General features: G+C 41.6%; 1 protein-coding gene across 2 annotated transcripts in view; it reads left to right on the top strand.

Annotated features, from left to right (window-relative positions):
* LOC140731878 (uncharacterized) overlaps window positions 1–17581 on the top strand; it is a 135935-nt gene extending 118354 nt beyond the window's left edge. Inside the window, exons 10-13 of one of the 2 annotated variants that reach the window (XM_073053817.1) lie at window positions 8586–8645; window positions 8734–8802; window positions 11172–11253; window positions 16816–17581. In XM_073053817.1, the coding sequence (XP_072909918.1) occupies window positions 8586–8645; window positions 8734–8802; window positions 11172–11251 (209 nt within the window). In that variant the 3' untranslated portion in view covers window positions 11252–11253; window positions 16816–17581. Of the gene's footprint in view, window positions 1–8585; window positions 8646–8733; window positions 8803–11171; window positions 11254–16812 lie in introns of both variants that reach the window. The other variant, XM_073053816.1, reaches the window with a different exon arrangement.

Raw genomic sequence — 17581 nt, 5'->3', positions numbered from 1 at the left:
TGGCATGCAGAGGGTGTGAAACATTGACCAGAATTGCCAGGATTTTTTGTAGGGTCCTTTGTTATACCACAGCCTCCAGTTTGACTCCAATTACAGAGCCAGCCTTTTTCAATCTGTTTATTGAGCCTGTTGGCATCACCCGTGTTGATGCCACTGCCCCAGCACACCACTGCATAGAAGATTGTACTGCAGACAACAGACTACCGGTAGTAGAACATGTGAAGGAGAGGCCTGCACACTCTATAGGACCTCAGTCTCCTCAGGAAGTAGAGGTGGCTCTGGCCCTTCTTGTACACAGCCTCTGTGTGGGTGCTCCACTCAAGTCTGTCATCCAGGTGCACCCTCAGGAAATTGTTCTTACTGTCAATATAAAAGGGAGCAATTCAGGCTTCATCTTCCTAAAGTCAGTCACCTTCTCCTTTGCCGCAAGGTAGTGGAGGGTTGAGATTAGAGTGTTCCTTCTCCTTGAAGAGCTGCCAACTACAGCTGATGAGCCCCATCTGCCCAAAGCAACTGGTTTTTAAGGCCTCATTAACCTGCCTTTCCCCTTCTCCTGGCAGCCGAAACTGTTCTGCCAGGCTTCGTAGCTAAGCTATGCCCGAAGGCCAGGAGCTGGACTCAAATAGTCAGAGGCTATTTGAGATGTATGCCATTGGGAGCATTTAATAAGCAGTGGGAGCTTATCCCAACTACCACCCCCAGCTATGACAACAATAAGGAGCCTGATGTTATTTACCACTGTGATAACAGTATTTAATGATTTATGCAGCCAATCGTTTAGCTTTTTTTGTGACAATGTGTTTGTGAATTACACAGTAAATACTAAATATATTAGGTACACCTTCTCTGGCGAAAGTAATAACCCAACAGTGGCATCCTGCCATCGACGGTGCCCGTCAGCTGTACAAGCAAAAATGTTGGTGAGTGCAATGTCCTTCTCTTTGAAAAATTCGCTCATCCAACTGCAGAGCAAATTGGCTTGAGTGTGCTACACAATGTGTCTTCTACATTCGCAGACATTTCATCTATTCATCTTTGAATGGAGTTGTCGCTCGGTGGAATCTCTTTACTTATTTGCTCTGGTGACTTGTGTGAAACCGTACTCTTAACTATCCTTATTGCTGGCAGAATCAGTTCTTCTCCAATTCTTTGGGGCTTTCCGAATTTAGTGATGAGCAATGAAATGTTGTATGAAGCATGCAAGCCATCACTGTTCTGTTGTGAAGTGCTGGAAAACATGTTTTAAGTGTTTTACTGTACTTTTCCAAAAGTTTTCACAAAGTGTCTGAGAATAAGCCAAGTTCTTGTTTGATTTATCAGAGTGTATTCTCTTCAGATGTACAAGGAGCCCAGATGGTTTCATTGCCTCATTTGAACAAACTTCTTCACACAACAGACATATTGGCTGCTGTTGGTTGCTTGGTATAAATCCATATTTCAGATACTCCACTTGTTTGGTCTCCTTCTGCCATTTTCATTATTGCCTAATCATTACGGTCAATCACCTATTGTTTAAGTACTGCAATTAAAAGGGGAAAATTACGACATCACCGTTGCTCAGGCAAAACCTGACTCTGTGCCTGAAGGTACATAAAGTGGGGCAGCGATACCTTGGTTGGGCCATGGGCTAGAGAAATGTGGCCAAGACCATTCGAAAGGACAGATTCTGAACTTTACTCCGTTGAACGAGAATACCCTAATTCACAGGGATTGCGGCACTGCGTGATTAGACGATGGGAATCGTACTAACACTGTACCACTGCGGTGAACAGCAATAACGTGTGGGCTGGGCCCGAAAGTAACATGTTTTTGTCAGTCCAGATTTCTCACAATATGCCGAATACAGAACTGACACATTGCTTTTCAACAACTATAATGAGTTTTGAGCAAAATCTAAGAGAACAGTGGGTTAGCAAGAGTTCAAGTAATTATGTGATTATTGTAATCAATTATAAGGTACTGAGGATAAAGTGCTTATAATAAGTAATTAATTTCTTAAATTAAGCCCATATTCCCTCAGCTGTCCCCCTTGGTACCAAGCACCACCCTCCACCGCCCCCTTAGAAGCTCCCACTGTTCCCAGGGAGGTAATATGTGGGAACCACTGCTCACGTCAGTTTGACCAGTGCCACTACCTTTATTCTTAGTGCTTCATGTCGACATTGATCAAGTTTTACTTCAATTGGAAGTTGGATGTTTTGAAGTTGCATTGTAGGTCCAATCCTTCTTCTGAGCCTGGGGCTCTCCAGATGGTTGGGTAAAGGCAATGATTGATAGCTCCAAATCTGATTCCAGTTAGGTGCTGTTTTATAACCACAGCAACAGCTGAAGCTGCCTAAATTGCCCTCAGTGCTTCTGGGCTACAGGTAATGACCAGTGGCTGGATCAGCCCTAATTATTGTGAATAGCAGGGCAAATCTGAGGGGCTGAATGGCTCATTCACACATCTATCTCTTGTGACCAATCAGGTTCAGACTGATTATGAAGGCATCTCTATCATCTTCTTAGGCACATCCTCAAGGCAGAGTAAATATCCTTCACTCTCGGCCTGAAACGTCGACAGTGCTTCTCCCTATAGATGCTGCCTGGCCTGCTGTGTTCCACCAGCATTTTGAGTGTGTTGTGTGAATATCCTTCACTCTGGTTTTGGCAGTTCAGAGTTAGCCATTGGAGCCACATGCTGATGCAAATCCTCCCTCAGATGGGGCAGGTGGTGCTGGTCAAGCCCTTCAGCCCACGGTTAATGCTTGTGCTATCCTGCCCTTTGGTAGCCTGTGAAGTGGTGTGCTCTCCCTCTTTGAGCTCCCAATACATGGCTGTTAGCTTCTCAATATCATCGTGAGTCCTTGCTTTGAGCAGCCATGGGTTGAAGGTTCCTGACTCACTGAGAATGTATCAAAAAGCAAATATTCAGCCAGCGGTAGCTAGCAACATCTGTTGTCTCTTGTGTCTCCGTAGGTAGAATTTCATCAAACTTTGGGAGTAGCTGTTGCAATTTAAGCTGAGAAAGTAGTGTTATAATTTATACTGTGGACACTTCTGGAAATGATCACTTTTCAGCATAGTCTTGATGTTTCCTAGTTGAAAAATAACACCAAAATGCCCCTTCAACCGATTGGTTCTCTGCTCGATGTTGATTTACCACGCCCTGCCATTAGATGGCGAACTGATCTCACTGAGGTAGCTCATTAGCAACAGAGGCAGCCAGCCAGACTCTCTGCCAGCAGAGCCTGGAAAATCTGTACCACTTGTCAGTCCTTGATTCCATTCTGCTGCTAGCACTCCACTGCAGTTCTCTGCACTTCTCCAGCCAGGCAAGGGAGTGAAGAGACAATTTAAGATAAAAATGAAGACCTCTGGAGACAAAATCCTATTGAAGCAGTAAAATTAGGCAGAATATCTCTGATGTAAATCAGTGACTGTGTCTCCCTCATCTGGGAAGAGATGAGTATCAGAGAAGCTGTAATCCTGACACTTCTCAAGGGAGAAGATGTCCGATTGTGGTATCTCCGTGTGCTCTGCCTCAGGGATCTTCCTCAAGCAATGGTTAATGAGCTACCCCCTCCCCAAGCTGCAGTGTAGACTCTGTGCACATACAGCCACAATGGACACCACCTCCATCACGTGACAAACCCAACAGGGATGTTGAAACAGCATCACCCACTGCACACGGCCTTGACTGATTTTTCAAAAGTCTTCTGCCTTATCGATTTGGCTGCTGTAGGAAAATTACTCCACTTCTGTGTCTGCTACATAGTGACGTAGAAAGCTGTGGTCCTAACCCGAGGTCAACAGCAAACCCAATCCAATGGAAAATGGGGTCAAGCAGAGCTCTGTCATTTTTCTGACCCCCTTCTTCCTGGTTACACTTTACCACCTCAATTTCCATCAGATTCTGCTTGACAGAGAGCAGTCTACCTTACCTTGTCAGTGTGGACCTTACAACCTTGGTGTCGCTGCTCGAGGCAATAAATGCTCCAACCTTGGAGTTAGAAAACATCTACAGTATACGGATAGATGAATCTAAGAACATAAGAAATATAAACAGGAATAGGCCATTCAGCCCCTCTGTATGCTGTACTGCTAAGGTCAATTTCTGAACTAATCCCTAAATTCCCTTAATATCAAAAAGTTTATTGATCCTTTTTTTTTGAATATGGTTCTTGCTTAGAGATTTCTAAAGATTATCCCTCTGAGAGGAGAAATTTCTTCAGCCAACACTGAGATGTATCTCACATCAGCCATTAATCTGTCTGGTTTGGTGCAACATCCTCTCACAATATACGAAACTGCAGCAGAAAAAGTCATTGGCTTCAGTCTGCCATCACCATGGGGCTTGGATGTGTCCAGGATAAAGTAGCAGGCAGGGAAAAAAATCATTGCAGATATTACCCACCCTGCAACTGCCTTTTCCGATAGCTTTATGGAAAACATTATAGGGCTATTAAAATGAAAACTGCACACCAGCTTAAAAGTTTTTTTCCCTATAGGCAATTAATCTGATCAACCATTCTAGTTAGTTCCCCTCCCCAGCCCACTATTACTTTAGTCACTGCACTGTAAACACTTTAAACCACTTTTTATAAAGCTGTTTACATTGTAAATACATGCTGATATTTATGTATTTATACATATTTTATTACTTATCAATACTTGAACCTCTAACTTATAGTGGCATGCAAAAGTTTGGGCACCGCTGGTCAAAATTTATGTTACTGTGAATAGCTAAGCAAGTAAAAGATGACTTGATTTCCAAAAGGCATAAAGTTAAAGATGACATATTTCTTTAATATTTTAAGCAAGATTACTTTTTAATTCCATCTTTTACAGTTTCAAAATAACAAAAAAGGAAAAGGGCCCGAAGCAAAAGTTTGGGCACCCTGCATGGTCAGTACTTAGTAACACCCCCTTTGGCAAGTATCACAGCTTGTTAACGCTTTCTGTAGCCAGCTAAGGGTCTTTCAATTCTTGTTTGGGGGATTTTCACCCATTCTTCCTTGCAAAAGGCTTCTAGTTCTGTGAGATTCTTGGGCCGTCTTGTATGCACTGCTCTTTTGAAGTCTATCCACAGATTTTCGATGATGTTTAGGTTTGGGGACTGTGAGGGCCATGGCAAAACCTTCAGCTTGCGCCTCTTGAGGTAGTCCACTGTGGATTTTGAGGTGTTTTTAGGATCATTATCCTGTTGTAGAAGCCATCCTCTTTTCATCTTCAGCTTTTTTACAGACTGTGTGATGTTTGCTTCCAGAATTTGCTGGTATTTAATTGAATTCATTCTTCCCTCTATCAGTGAAATGCTCCCCGTGCTACTGGCTGCAACATGAGCCCAAAGCATGATCGATCCACCCCCGTGCTTAACAGTTGGAGAGGAGTTCTTTTCATGAAATACTGCACTCTTTTTTCTCCAAACATACCTTTGCTCATTGTGGCCAAGAAGTTCTATTTTAACTTCATCAGTCCACATGACTTGTTTCCAAAATGCATCAGGCTTGTTTAGATGTCCCTTTGCAAACTTCTGATGCTGAATTTTGTGGTGAGGACGCAGGAAAGATTTTCTTCAGATGACTTTTCCATGAAAGTCATATTTGTGCAGGTGTCGCTGCACAATAGAACGGTGCACCACCACTCCAGAGTCTGCTAAATCTTCCTGAAGGTCTTTTGCAGTTACATGGGGGTTTTGATTTGCCTTTCTAGCAATCCTACAAGTAGTTCTCTTGGAAAGTTTTCTTGGTCTTCCAGACCTCAACTTGACCTCCACCATTTATGTTAACTGCCATTTCTTAATTACATTACGAACTGAGGAAATGGCTACCTGAAAATGCTTTGCTATCTTTTTATAGCCTTCTCCTGCTTTGTGGGCATCATTTATTTTAATTTTCAGAGTGCTAGGCAGCTGCTTAGAGGAGTCCATGGCTTCTGATTGTTGGGACAAGGCTTGAGGAGTCAGGGTATTTATAAAGCCTTGAAATTTGCATCACCTGGCCTTTCCTAACGATGATAGTGAACAAGCCATAGCCCTAACAAGCTAATTAAGGTCTGAGACCTTGGTAAAAGTTATCTGAGAGCTCAAATCTCTTGGGGTGCCCAAACTTTTGCATGGTGCTCCTTTCCCTTTCCTCACTCTAAAATTGTACAAAACAAAAATAATACACTAATTTTGCTTAAAATGTTGAAAAGAATGTTTCATCTTTAACTTTATGACTTTTGGAGATCAGTTCATCTTCTACTCACTTAACTATTCACAGTAACAGAAATTTTGACCAGGGGTGCCCAAACTTTTGCATGCCACTGTATATAATTCTTTAGAATTGTTGAATGGTATTGTTTTTGTTGCATGTTGTGCCAATACACACAGCAAATTCCTAATACATGTAAATGTACTGTATATGACAAATAAAGCTGCACCTTGATTTCTTTTTCCAAAGAGGATACTATCATGTTTTTTAACATTCATTCTACCCCTTCACTTAGCCTGCCTCTATCCTCTCACAACCTAGTTTTGTATCATTAACAAGCTTGGATAGATTAGACTTGTTCCCTTCATGCAACTCGTGGATGGTTTGTTGGGGCTGGAGCAGGATGAAACAAAGTCAAGTTTATTGTCATATGCACAAGTACAATGAAAGCTTACTTGCAGCCTAACCACAGCCACATCACAACAGATAAGTTGCATTCACAAGAAACACAGATTATGCACAATTTTAATAAGAAATAATTCAAAGTGGTCACGGTATTGCTATACCGAGGTAGTGATTTAGAGTAGTGCAGGTTGGTTCAAGAACCAAATGGTTGAAGAAGTAGCTGCTCTTGAATCTGGTGGTGTGGGACTTAAGGCTTCTGTACCTCCTGCCTAATGGTAGCTGCAAGGTGGCATGGCCCGGATTTTTGGGATCTTTAATGGATGTTGACTTTTTGAAGCACTGTGCTGTACATTGTTCAGGTAGAACAATGGTCTGTCCAGATTGTCCTGTTTTGGACTTTGTGCAAGAGGCAGTAAAGGCCGTGTGAGATAGAGACACTCGTATTTTTGGAAACTGTGGAGGGACGATCTTTCCAGGAAATGAGCTTTGTGGCTGTGTAAGAGACACATAACCATGTAACAATTACAGCACGGAAACAGGCCATCTCGGCCCTTCTAGTCTGTGCCGAACGCTTACTCTCACATGGTCTTATGTTCATCAATGGGTTAAGAGAGAGGTGTGAGCGGCTGTCTGAGAGCTGATTCTTAGCCCCTACCACATAGAGGCTGTTCGTTAGACAACCTCAGCACCATCTTTGTCCGCAGGTTTGAGTGGAACACTGCAAGTTCTGAAGGTGGCTAGGTTAGATCGAGTGAGAAGAGTTCAAGGTGGTCACTGTTGCACAATCAGGCGGGCCCAGAGAGTTTACAGTGAGTACCTTAAGTACAGTTATACACATCTGCAGTTGGTCTACAATGTTCCCAATTAAACAAGATATATATTTTTAAAATGACCCAAGATTCTACCTCCAATATCCTAAAGTTTGAGTAAATTTCAGAAAGGGAAGTCTACGGCTGATTGCTGTTCTGGTTTGTAGGCAGGGCTGAGCACTCTGCCACTCTTTCTCCATGTACGTACTGGCCTTGTGGGTCACTTTCCCCTTTCCTCATTCTGGAACCACCTGAGCCTGGCTCCTTTATGGAAATGACAAATGTAGAAGTAAAAATAAGATGATTATTTGATCTAATTTACTTGATTTAAATTTATTTAATGTTCCATGATGTTTAATCCTATAGTTCATTTACATCTCAACAAACATTGAATCTCTTGTCCAATTTCAATAATTGATAAGGAGGCACACAAGCCTGCAAAAGCTGGAAAGTGGAGAACCGATCTGCTGAAGGAACTCAGCATCTATTGGAGGGGAATGGAAGGCAGTTCAGGGTTCTACTGTGGTTCAAGAGCCCCAAACTCCCTCCAGTAGTAGATTCAAAACAGTAGTTCAGGGCACAGCTACTGTGAGGCCTATGCCAATAACCCATATTCTCACTGCAAAGTCCAGAAAGGTTGAGATTCAAGATTCTTATCAATCTGAAAAGCAAAACAGCTGCTAGGCATTTCACTCATTATTGCAAGCAACCTTGCACATGCCTAACATTGGCACTGATATGATTTTATTTTATTTATTTTTCTCCACAATCTGGGCGTCATTGTCTAGATTTAGTAGCTCTCCTCACTGACCTTGAACTCTTGCTTTGAAAGAGCCAATTACATTATTAGGTTTTGACCCACCTTTAAGGAAAGAATTGCAGATTATTGAACCAAATCTCTTTTTATTTTACAACAGTCTGGTAGTTTTACTTCAAGTCATCACTACCAAGTGACACATTGTAAAGTGAAAATAAATCTGGTTCCAAAAAATCTATCTGAACCTTAAAAGTTAATTAAATTTAAATGCCACTGTTGCCATAGTTGGAATTGAATTTGAATTCCCTGCATTATTAGTCCAGATGCTTAGTTTGAAGGATTGTGGTGTAACCACTACACAATGTGTTTTTCAAAGATCAGTGTATTTTTTAGTATTACTGTGCATCTTTAATAATGTACACTTTTCTTTGCTTGAAGATGACGATACAAATTCATATGAAAATGTGCAGATAAATAACGGAGAGAGCCAGACTTCTGGTAGGTGTAACGTGTGGTTCCTGTGAACTTTCAGCATCTGAAATACTCAAGAAGTGTCTGCTTACAACTGTACTATTTTTAATTGCAGTTGACTCTACAGGGAGCTACGAGAACTGCGAATATGCGGTGAAGTGGAGGGCTCAGGAGGAAGCAAATGGTAAGTACTGTGGTCGTGGTGAAAAATCCAGAGTGGCGCAGCAGTTAGCACCCCTCATTACAGCGGGAGGCATCGGAGTTCAACCCTGCGTCCTCTGTAAGGAGTCTCTGTATGTCCTCCCTTTGGAATGCGCCCTCCAATTTCCTCCCACAGTCCAAAGATGTACTGGGTAGGTTAATTTGTCATTGTAAATTTTTCTGTGACTACATCAGGGTTAAATTGGGGGTTGCTGGGACATGCAGCTCAAAGGGACTATTCTGCTGTTGTGAGACTGGGAGCAGGAGTTAGAGCCAGAGCATCATCTCATGGCAAGTTCATTGATGACATAGACTTTAAACAAAGCGACTCATTAACTGCAGACAGATCAGGAAAAAATAGAAAGAAACATTGCTCAGTTAAGAAAAGGATGTCTGAGAGCTGCTCATTGGAAAGTTTCTAAAGGGAGGCAGATCATCTGCACTTCCTCTAACACCCTGAGAAAGGAGATTAACAGAGACTGAGCCCTGCAGAGAGCTCCACGAGCACACTGATGGGCATTAATGCTCAGATCAGAGAGATAAGAGTACATTTGAAATTTGGCAAGTCACTTTACGGGTATCACTGTCTTAAAGGATCTTGAGAAAAGATACAAGAGTACAACAAAACCATTAATTCCAAGACAGGATGTTCCAGGATTTAACAGCAAAGTATTTGCTATGCAGGGGAATTTAGTGGATGGGGTTCCCTTATTTACACAATTTTTTTGCTGATTGATGTTACAAATTTGGAAGATGGTGTTGAAATGTCCTGAGTGAGCAGGTACATCAAACGTACTGGTTGCTATAGAAATTTAGAGCCATGTAAATGAGAGCATACATAAACACGTGCTCCTCAAGTCTAAAGGTACGATTGACCTAATCCAGATGTTAAAAGTGTAGCGATTGCTGAGGATGGGCGACAGACCCAATAGGCTGAAGAACCTGTTTCTTCAAATAGCAAGGAAGCAGGTTCTTCGGCCTGTTGAGTCTGTCGCTCATCCTCAATGATCACCACACTTTTAACATCTAGATTAGATCAGCTGAACCTCTATTATCATCTTTTCACTAATAATCTGTGTCCATTTACCTTCTAATGATACAGTTTGACAGGGACTTCAATCTGCCCCCAATCCCTTCCCCACTTCTGTCATTGTCTCATCTATTCCTTTATAAGAGAGTATACTCTTAAAATTAAAGCAAGGTAATTTGGTTTATTATCATCACCAATAGTGAAAATCTAGTCTTGCATATCATCATACAGATCAATTCATTACAACAATGCAGACCATCTCGAACAAACTGGCTGACATAGGAGTATTGGCCCTCTCTCCTTGGATCCATTCGTCTGCACAAAGCACTTCTTACAACGGGGTCTCTCCTTCGATTGGCATTCCTCAGCATCTTCCCTTGTGCTCCACTCCACAGTCCCCGCCAAAAGACCCCAAACCAGACTACTGTCTTTCAGAAATCTCATCCCACCCAGCCCTCTGGAATGTTCTATGCCATCCCACTGGGCAGAAAGTTACAACCCTGAGTGGCTGACACAACATTCCTAAATTGGACAAGGTTCCTTACCTTAAGCCAAAGCCTGACACTTACTAGCTGGACACACTGCTTTTTCAGAAAACCACTAACAGCATAGCAGTAGAAATGTCACCCAGGGTATTACATAGGAAACCACTTCATAGTCTCATAACAGTGAGATAGAAACTGCCCTTGAGCACGGTGGTTCATGCCTTCTGCTTAAAGGGAGGCGTGTCTCCACATTTGCATTGCTATTTGCATCTGTCACCTGGCAATATATATATTTTTGGAAGGTATATTGAAGGAGTGTTGGCACGTGGCCTAGTGGGCAAGGCATCAGACTAGTAACCTGAAGGTCACTGGTTCGAGCCTCAGCTGAGGCAGTGTGTTTGTGTCCTTGAGCAAGGCACTTAACAAAACATTGCTCTGCGACGTCACTGGTGCCAAGCTGCGTGGGTCCTAGTGCCCTTCCCTTGGACAACATCGGTGGTGTGGAGAGGGGAAGGCTCGCAGCTGCCGGTCTCCCATACAACCCTGCCCAGGCCTGTGCCCTGGAGACTCCAGGCGCAGATCCATGGTCTCTCGAGACCGACGGATGCCACCATATTGAAGGATAGGGCATTGAGTCAGGTAAAATGGGATAGATTAACCATTCTCCAATTGAATAGTGGAACTGGTTCATGGGGGTGAATGGCCAGTATTATACCTACAATTGTTCCCTAGCCCAGACAAGATTCAAGAGTTTATCATTTCAGGAACTGTACTAAAAGAAGGAATTGCACAAAGCATCAACAAGCCTCACTAACATATGATTTACTTCCAACTAAGGCAAGTTAGATGAAAATGATGATGATGACGATGATGATGAACCTGATTATGTCAACACTGTTCCCTGCCCTTCGCTGTAAAGGTAAGAAAGTTACTCAGAATTTGACTGATTGTAGTAAAACTCAAATTCCTACCTGAATGCAAATAGATAAGATTCAGCATCTGGCTAACCAATTTGCCACGCTCCCGAATCCCAAACTTACCGAATCACTGAAAAAAAATTATAATACCATGTAATGCCTCCAAAAACCTGTAATGCTCAAAAAGCCTTTTTTAGAGATGCCTTAGAAAAGCAGCATCCGTCATTAAAGACCCCCATCACCCAGGACATGTCCTCTTCTCATTGCTACAGTCAGGGAACAGGTACAGGAGCCTGAAGGCACACTCTCAATAATTCTGGAACAGCTTCTTCCCCTCTGCCATCTGATTTCTGAATGGACAATGAATTCATGAACACTACCTCACTACTTTATATTCCTCTTTTTGCTATTATAAATAAGAAATGCACACATACATATATACATACACATATACACACACACTTCTTACTGTAATTTACCATTTTTATTAAGTATTGCAATGTACAGCTGCTGCATTAACAACAAATTTCACAACATATGCCAGTGGTTTTAAACCTGATTATGAACCTGTAAAAATTGAAATAAAAGTGGATTGTTATAACATTCAATAAAGAGGAGAATGTGTTAGTCTGGTACAACTGAGGTCCCAGGTATACCAGACTGTTAATGTGCTATGTGCTGCTTCATTCTGTTCCAATTAACACAACAGTAAACCTAGATAGAGTGGGTAGGCCTAGACTGAGTGGACGAGTTACCTATTAGTGGGGGAGTCTAGGACCAGAGGGCACAGCCTCAGAATGGAGAAAGAATACTAGATTATACGAGTCCCACAGTTAGAGTGGACATTGGGGGTGATGTCCTGTCAAAGTCCTTGGTGAAGGAGACAATGCAGAGCCATTGGATTATTGAGTCATGAGGACAGCCATAATTGTTAAGGGAAGTATTACATCAAAAGCAGCAATGTAAAATGTTGCCAGGAGTAGCAAGCCTGAGTATTGAGACATTTATTTTTGCTACACACACAAAATGCTGGAAAAACTCAACAGGTCAGGCAACATTTATGGAAAAGAATAAACTGTCAATGTTTTGGGCCAAGACCCTTCTTCAGGACTGAGAAGGAAGGGGGAAGATGCCAGAATACAAGGGCAGGAGGACGGGAAGGCAGATAGCTAGAAGGTGATAAGTGAAGCCAGGTGTGTTTGAAAGATGAAGGGTTGGAGAAGGAGGAATTCTTCAGGAGAGGAGAGTGGACCATGGGAGAAAGTGAAGGAGTGGGATGGGACCCAGGGGGAGGTGATAGACCAGAGTGGAGAATGGAAGAAGGGAGGGGGAGGGATTTTTTTTTTATAAACGGAAGGGGAGATCAATATTCAAGCCATCAGGTTAGAGGCTACCCAGATGGAATACAAGGTATTGCTCCTCCACCAAGGGTGGCCTCATCTTGGTACAACATGTTAATTTATTTTTGCTGTTCTTACAATTGGGAAAGTGGATTTAAATGCAAGCTAAACAGATAAGAGCTTCTAAAAAGGAAAATCATGAAGGTAACCCAAAATGAAAACAGAAAAAGCTGGTCAGGCAGCATCTGCAGAAAAAGAAACAGTGAATGTTTCAGGGTGAAGACTCTTCATCAAAACTGATGAAATGAGAGAACGTGTTACTTTAAACTGTGGGTGAGGGGAATGCATAGGACAAAGGGATCTCTGCGTTCAGGTGAGGCCAGGGTTGCACAGATAATCCCAGTATTCAGAGAAGTCTGATTACTAGGTTCATGAGTGAAGTTAGAGAGATAACATGAAGAGTATGTGTTAAAGTCCAGATCTGTCCATGGGGACAAAAAAGCTGAGTTAAGTTTATAGCTGGATAACAGAACTGGCCGGCCTGCTCTTGTCCAAATTTATTTCTGCATCCCTCCTTTCCCATTACATGCATGTAATCTCTGATGCCTTCTTCCTCTTTCACATTTTCCTGGTTCTAACAGCTTCACCTTCACCATGTTCGTGCAATCTCTCTGCATTTCCATCTCACTCAGAGTGTCTGAAAGGTTTCTGCTTCTGGTTCCCTTCCACCAATAGACTAATTTGCCTGGATGAACTAATCTTACATAGAATAACTTCTACAATTTAACTCACTTCCTTTAGGTTAACATTCCAGTTATGGGCACTCAAGCCATATGTATACCTGGGAAATATAGACTAGCCAGGTTTCAGTCTCAATCAGCTTTTATTTCCCCAGTACATTCACCTATCAGTGCTGCTTCCTACACATACTGAAACTGAAAGGTTCATAATTTCGCCTATCATTTCCACACTGCTCTCTTCCTTGTCTCTTCCATTCTTTTTTTTGATTTGTCAGTCTCACTCTCTGGGGACACGCAAGCTTACAGATTGGCACACCTATCTTGACTACATAGACTCAGCTCTGCCTACTGCAAGGACTATTAGACTTCAGCACATTCTTACTAATGACAGGACTTTCTGCAAAACTGTCTCTCAGTTGCCTTCCTTTATTCTGAAATGTGGCTTCATCAACATCGACAAAGCATTCAACAATATCACGTCTATATTCTGCACCTCTGCTTTCATCCCCTCTTCCAGCTTCTCCTGGCCCTCACTTTTCACCTGACCAGCCACCACTTTGTGCCAGTTTCCAGTACTTTGAGATAGTTTCCATGAATAGATACACCATCCATCTCCAATATGCAGCACTTTCCCATTATGTGGAAAGAGATGCAACACATTTTACCTGATTGTTTTACACCCTTCAGGGACCAAAAATGACCTCCCAAGTGAAGCAGTGATTCACTGGTACTTAGTCTATTGCGTCTGTTCTATACTGAAGAACTCACTGTGTGGTCTGCTCTACACCGGAGAAATCAAAGACAGACTAGGTGACTGATTTGATGCACACCTCCATTCATTCAACAAGGGCAACCCTGATTTCTCTTGCCTGGCACCTTAATTCTTACCTCAAGCAGTGGTAAATCAAGGCAACTGGACTTACTATGTTGTCTAGAAGACACTTCAACACTCATTCGAGAGGATTCTTCAGTTCTTATCCTTGATGGGTAGTTTTCCACCTTATAAACTCCGAGTGTTTTAAAGGTATAGCAATCACATGAAGGTCATTAAGAGTCATAGAGATAATGAGGGGGTCATTAATCTCATCTTTGCATGAATGGAGGTGTAAACTGTTGTGGAGATGTCGGGGTAGAGATGTTAGGACTGCATTGTAAGTGGCTGACAGGCGGTGTCATACCCCACCCCCTCTGTTCAGGGATGGGTTTTCCAGTTTGACAAAGATGGCTTCTTTAACCCCTCTTTCAAACACCTGTCCTCCATGTCCAAAACATGCACATTGTTAACGTCAAAGGAGCATTCCTTGTCCTTTAGGTGTAGATATACAGCTGAGTCTTGACCTGAGGTGTTAGCCCTCCGTTTGTGAAGTGGTTTTGTGTTATTGATATACAGATCTGTGCAGTTCTCATTGCATTGGACAGCATATACGATATTGCTCTGTTTATGTCTGGGTGTAGGATCCTTAGGGTGGACGAGCTTCTGTCTGAGTGTGTTTGTAGGTTTGAAAAACTCAGGGGTTTGGTGTTTGTTGAAAATCCTTCTAGATTCCTTTGAAACTCCAGCTACGTATGGAGGACAGCTGGCTTGAAAGAGGGCTTAAAGAAGCCATCTTTGCCAAACTGGAAAACTGATCCCTGAACAGATACGACAGTATCTATCAGCTACTTACAATGCAGTCCTAACATCTCTACCCCAATGTCTCTGCAACAGTTCACACCTCCATTCATGAAAAGAGTAGACTACTGACCTTCTCAGTACCTCTATGACTCGTAACGACCCTCATGTGATTGCTAGAACCATAAACAACTCAGAGTTTATAAGCCGGAAAACTACCCACCATGGATTAGAACAGAAGAAGCCTCTCAGATGAGTGGCAAAACATCTTCTAGACAACACAGCAAGTCCATTTGCCTTGATGCTTGATATACAATGACCTGGATGACTGAAAACCTTCATAGACTTAATCCTTTATCCCACTTGGACCTGCCTGTGGTCTTCCACAGTGTTCCAGCAAGGACCAGCATTCAGCTTCCATCTAGGCGTGCTATAGACAATGGGACTTACTATTGAATTCAATAATTTCCTATTGATATCATAACTGGCCAGTTCTGCTGCAACATTAATTCTATTTTCTCTCCAGAGTGCCAAATCTCCTGGCATCTCCAGCAATCTCCTAATGTCTCTTGTTCTCTCAAACTTTCCTCATTGATGTCCCTATAACCACTGGGATGTCCAGTAAGAATTGGACTAGGGATGAGTGTTACTGAGGTCAGGATGGTTTGGGATCATATTGAATAGGAGTGCACTGGAGAAGTCCAGTTAACTGCTTGTACAAATAGTTAATTTTATAATGGATCAAATGAAATTCTTGGTACTAATGCTTTACTAGGAAATTAAAGATGTTTTTGAATTAGTTTAAGAGGGATGGGATGAGCCTTATTGAATGGCACAGTAGCGCTGATTCCTAGCGCTATTTGTGTGGAGTTTGCATGTTCTCTCTGTGACCATGTGGATTTGCTCAAAATGCTCTGCTTTCCTCTCACAATCCAAAGACATGCTGGTTGGTAGATTAATTGACCACTGTATGTATGTAAGTGGTAGGAAACTGTGGTAGTTAACAGAGAAAGGGGAAGAAATCGTAAGAAAATAGGTGGGAGAAGAGGAGTGATGGGATTTCTCTGAGGGTAGACATAGACTTGACGGTCAAAGAGCTTCCTATGTCGTAAGGAAATACAAAGTATGGTAAAGTTCACTTGTGTGTTTAGTACAAAAGAGCTGCAGAACTTTGGAGCCTGCCTTTAAGAGATTGACTAGAATAATGTCATTGTGAGGAAATTAAAACAAAAGCTGAATGAATTGGAAATTAAAAACAATACAACACTAGAAAGGTTTACACAATGTCAAGAGTCTGTAAGAAACAATAATCTGATATTTAATATAATCTGTAGTTGAACTTTTAAAACTGCTCAGATTTCAAAGATGACTTCCTGATTCAGTACAGTGAAAGGCTATCTAGATTGTTATTTACATAGCATTGTTTTCTAAGATAGTACTTATAAACAGAAATTCTGCAAGAAGAACAAGGAAAAGAAACATCCAGCTATAGAAGGAGATTCCGGCTAACTCTGTAACTCTCTCTACAGATGCCACATGAATTGCTGTGTATTACCTGGCAATTTTTATATTTCTGAATTTTGGCATTTAAGGCTAGAGTCAGGATTAGGAATAATTGTGAATTTCAGCCCACTTTAACAAGTTGAAGTATACAAGCTGAAACTCACTGGATTCTGTTTCACATTCCCTTAAAGTTCACTGGGTTCACTGGAAAATTGATAGCAAAATTAAGTGCTTGCATATTAAGAGTCTGTCAGAAGTCCTGAAAATCTAGCACCACCGATGGTGCAAGATTATTTAAGTTTTATTTATACATTTAATTTAGTTTTATTTACAGTTTAACATAATTAACCATACTATTTTCTTTAGCAGACATAGAAAAACAGTATTCCAGACAATGCCAGCTATTGTCCTATGAATTCAGATGGACTATTTGAGGAGAGAATTATTCTGCAAACCTCTGGAGAATTCCTTACAGCTACTCAGTACACAAAGCTGGTTTGTGTGTTTCAGTTCTGCTAAGAACACTTTCAAGTCTCAAATGTCATGGACATTTAGCTACCAGGAATCCATTAATTTATTGCTGCAGGAGAATCCTATTCAGACGGTTCCCCAGACAAACCTGTTAATTCCACTCCATGTAAAATCGTTTCCTCTGAATTATAAGATACTGATTCTTTGTACCTGCTCTGCTGTGTATCATTCAGTTGTCACCGGCAAACATTTAGGGCTGACTTCAGTTCCCATCGTGATTGCTGCAAAAGACTTACCATCATTTCTCTTCCTCAGTTAGCTATTATAGGATTTTAAATTATTGTATCTATTTTCAAATTTAACATTCATGTAAATTCTAAGCCAGTCTCAAACTTTCCTTAGACTTAAGTTTCTGAACTGTATTAAGACACTGCTGATGAAAATTATTTTGATGTTGCATTGTATTAAACTGTGCTTTGTAGTAGGTCATTCTGTACACCAGCCAAGTCTTGTGCACGGTCCCCTAGAATTCATGACGTAATTCTAATATTTTAAGCTATTATGGATCATGTAGAAAATGTTATACTTCATCAAGTGATTGCCATGTTAACTTTTGTTTATACCTTCAAACTACATATTAAATAATTAAGAGCTTTTGATTGGA

The sequence above is a fragment of the Hemitrygon akajei genome, chromosome 8, assembly GCF_048418815.1.
Source record: "Hemitrygon akajei chromosome 8, sHemAka1.3, whole genome shotgun sequence".
Taxonomy (NCBI): domain Eukaryota; kingdom Metazoa; phylum Chordata; class Chondrichthyes; order Myliobatiformes; family Dasyatidae; genus Hemitrygon; species Hemitrygon akajei.
Note: the sequence above shows the minus strand (reverse complement) of the source record. Positions and strands in the feature narration are given on the sequence as shown.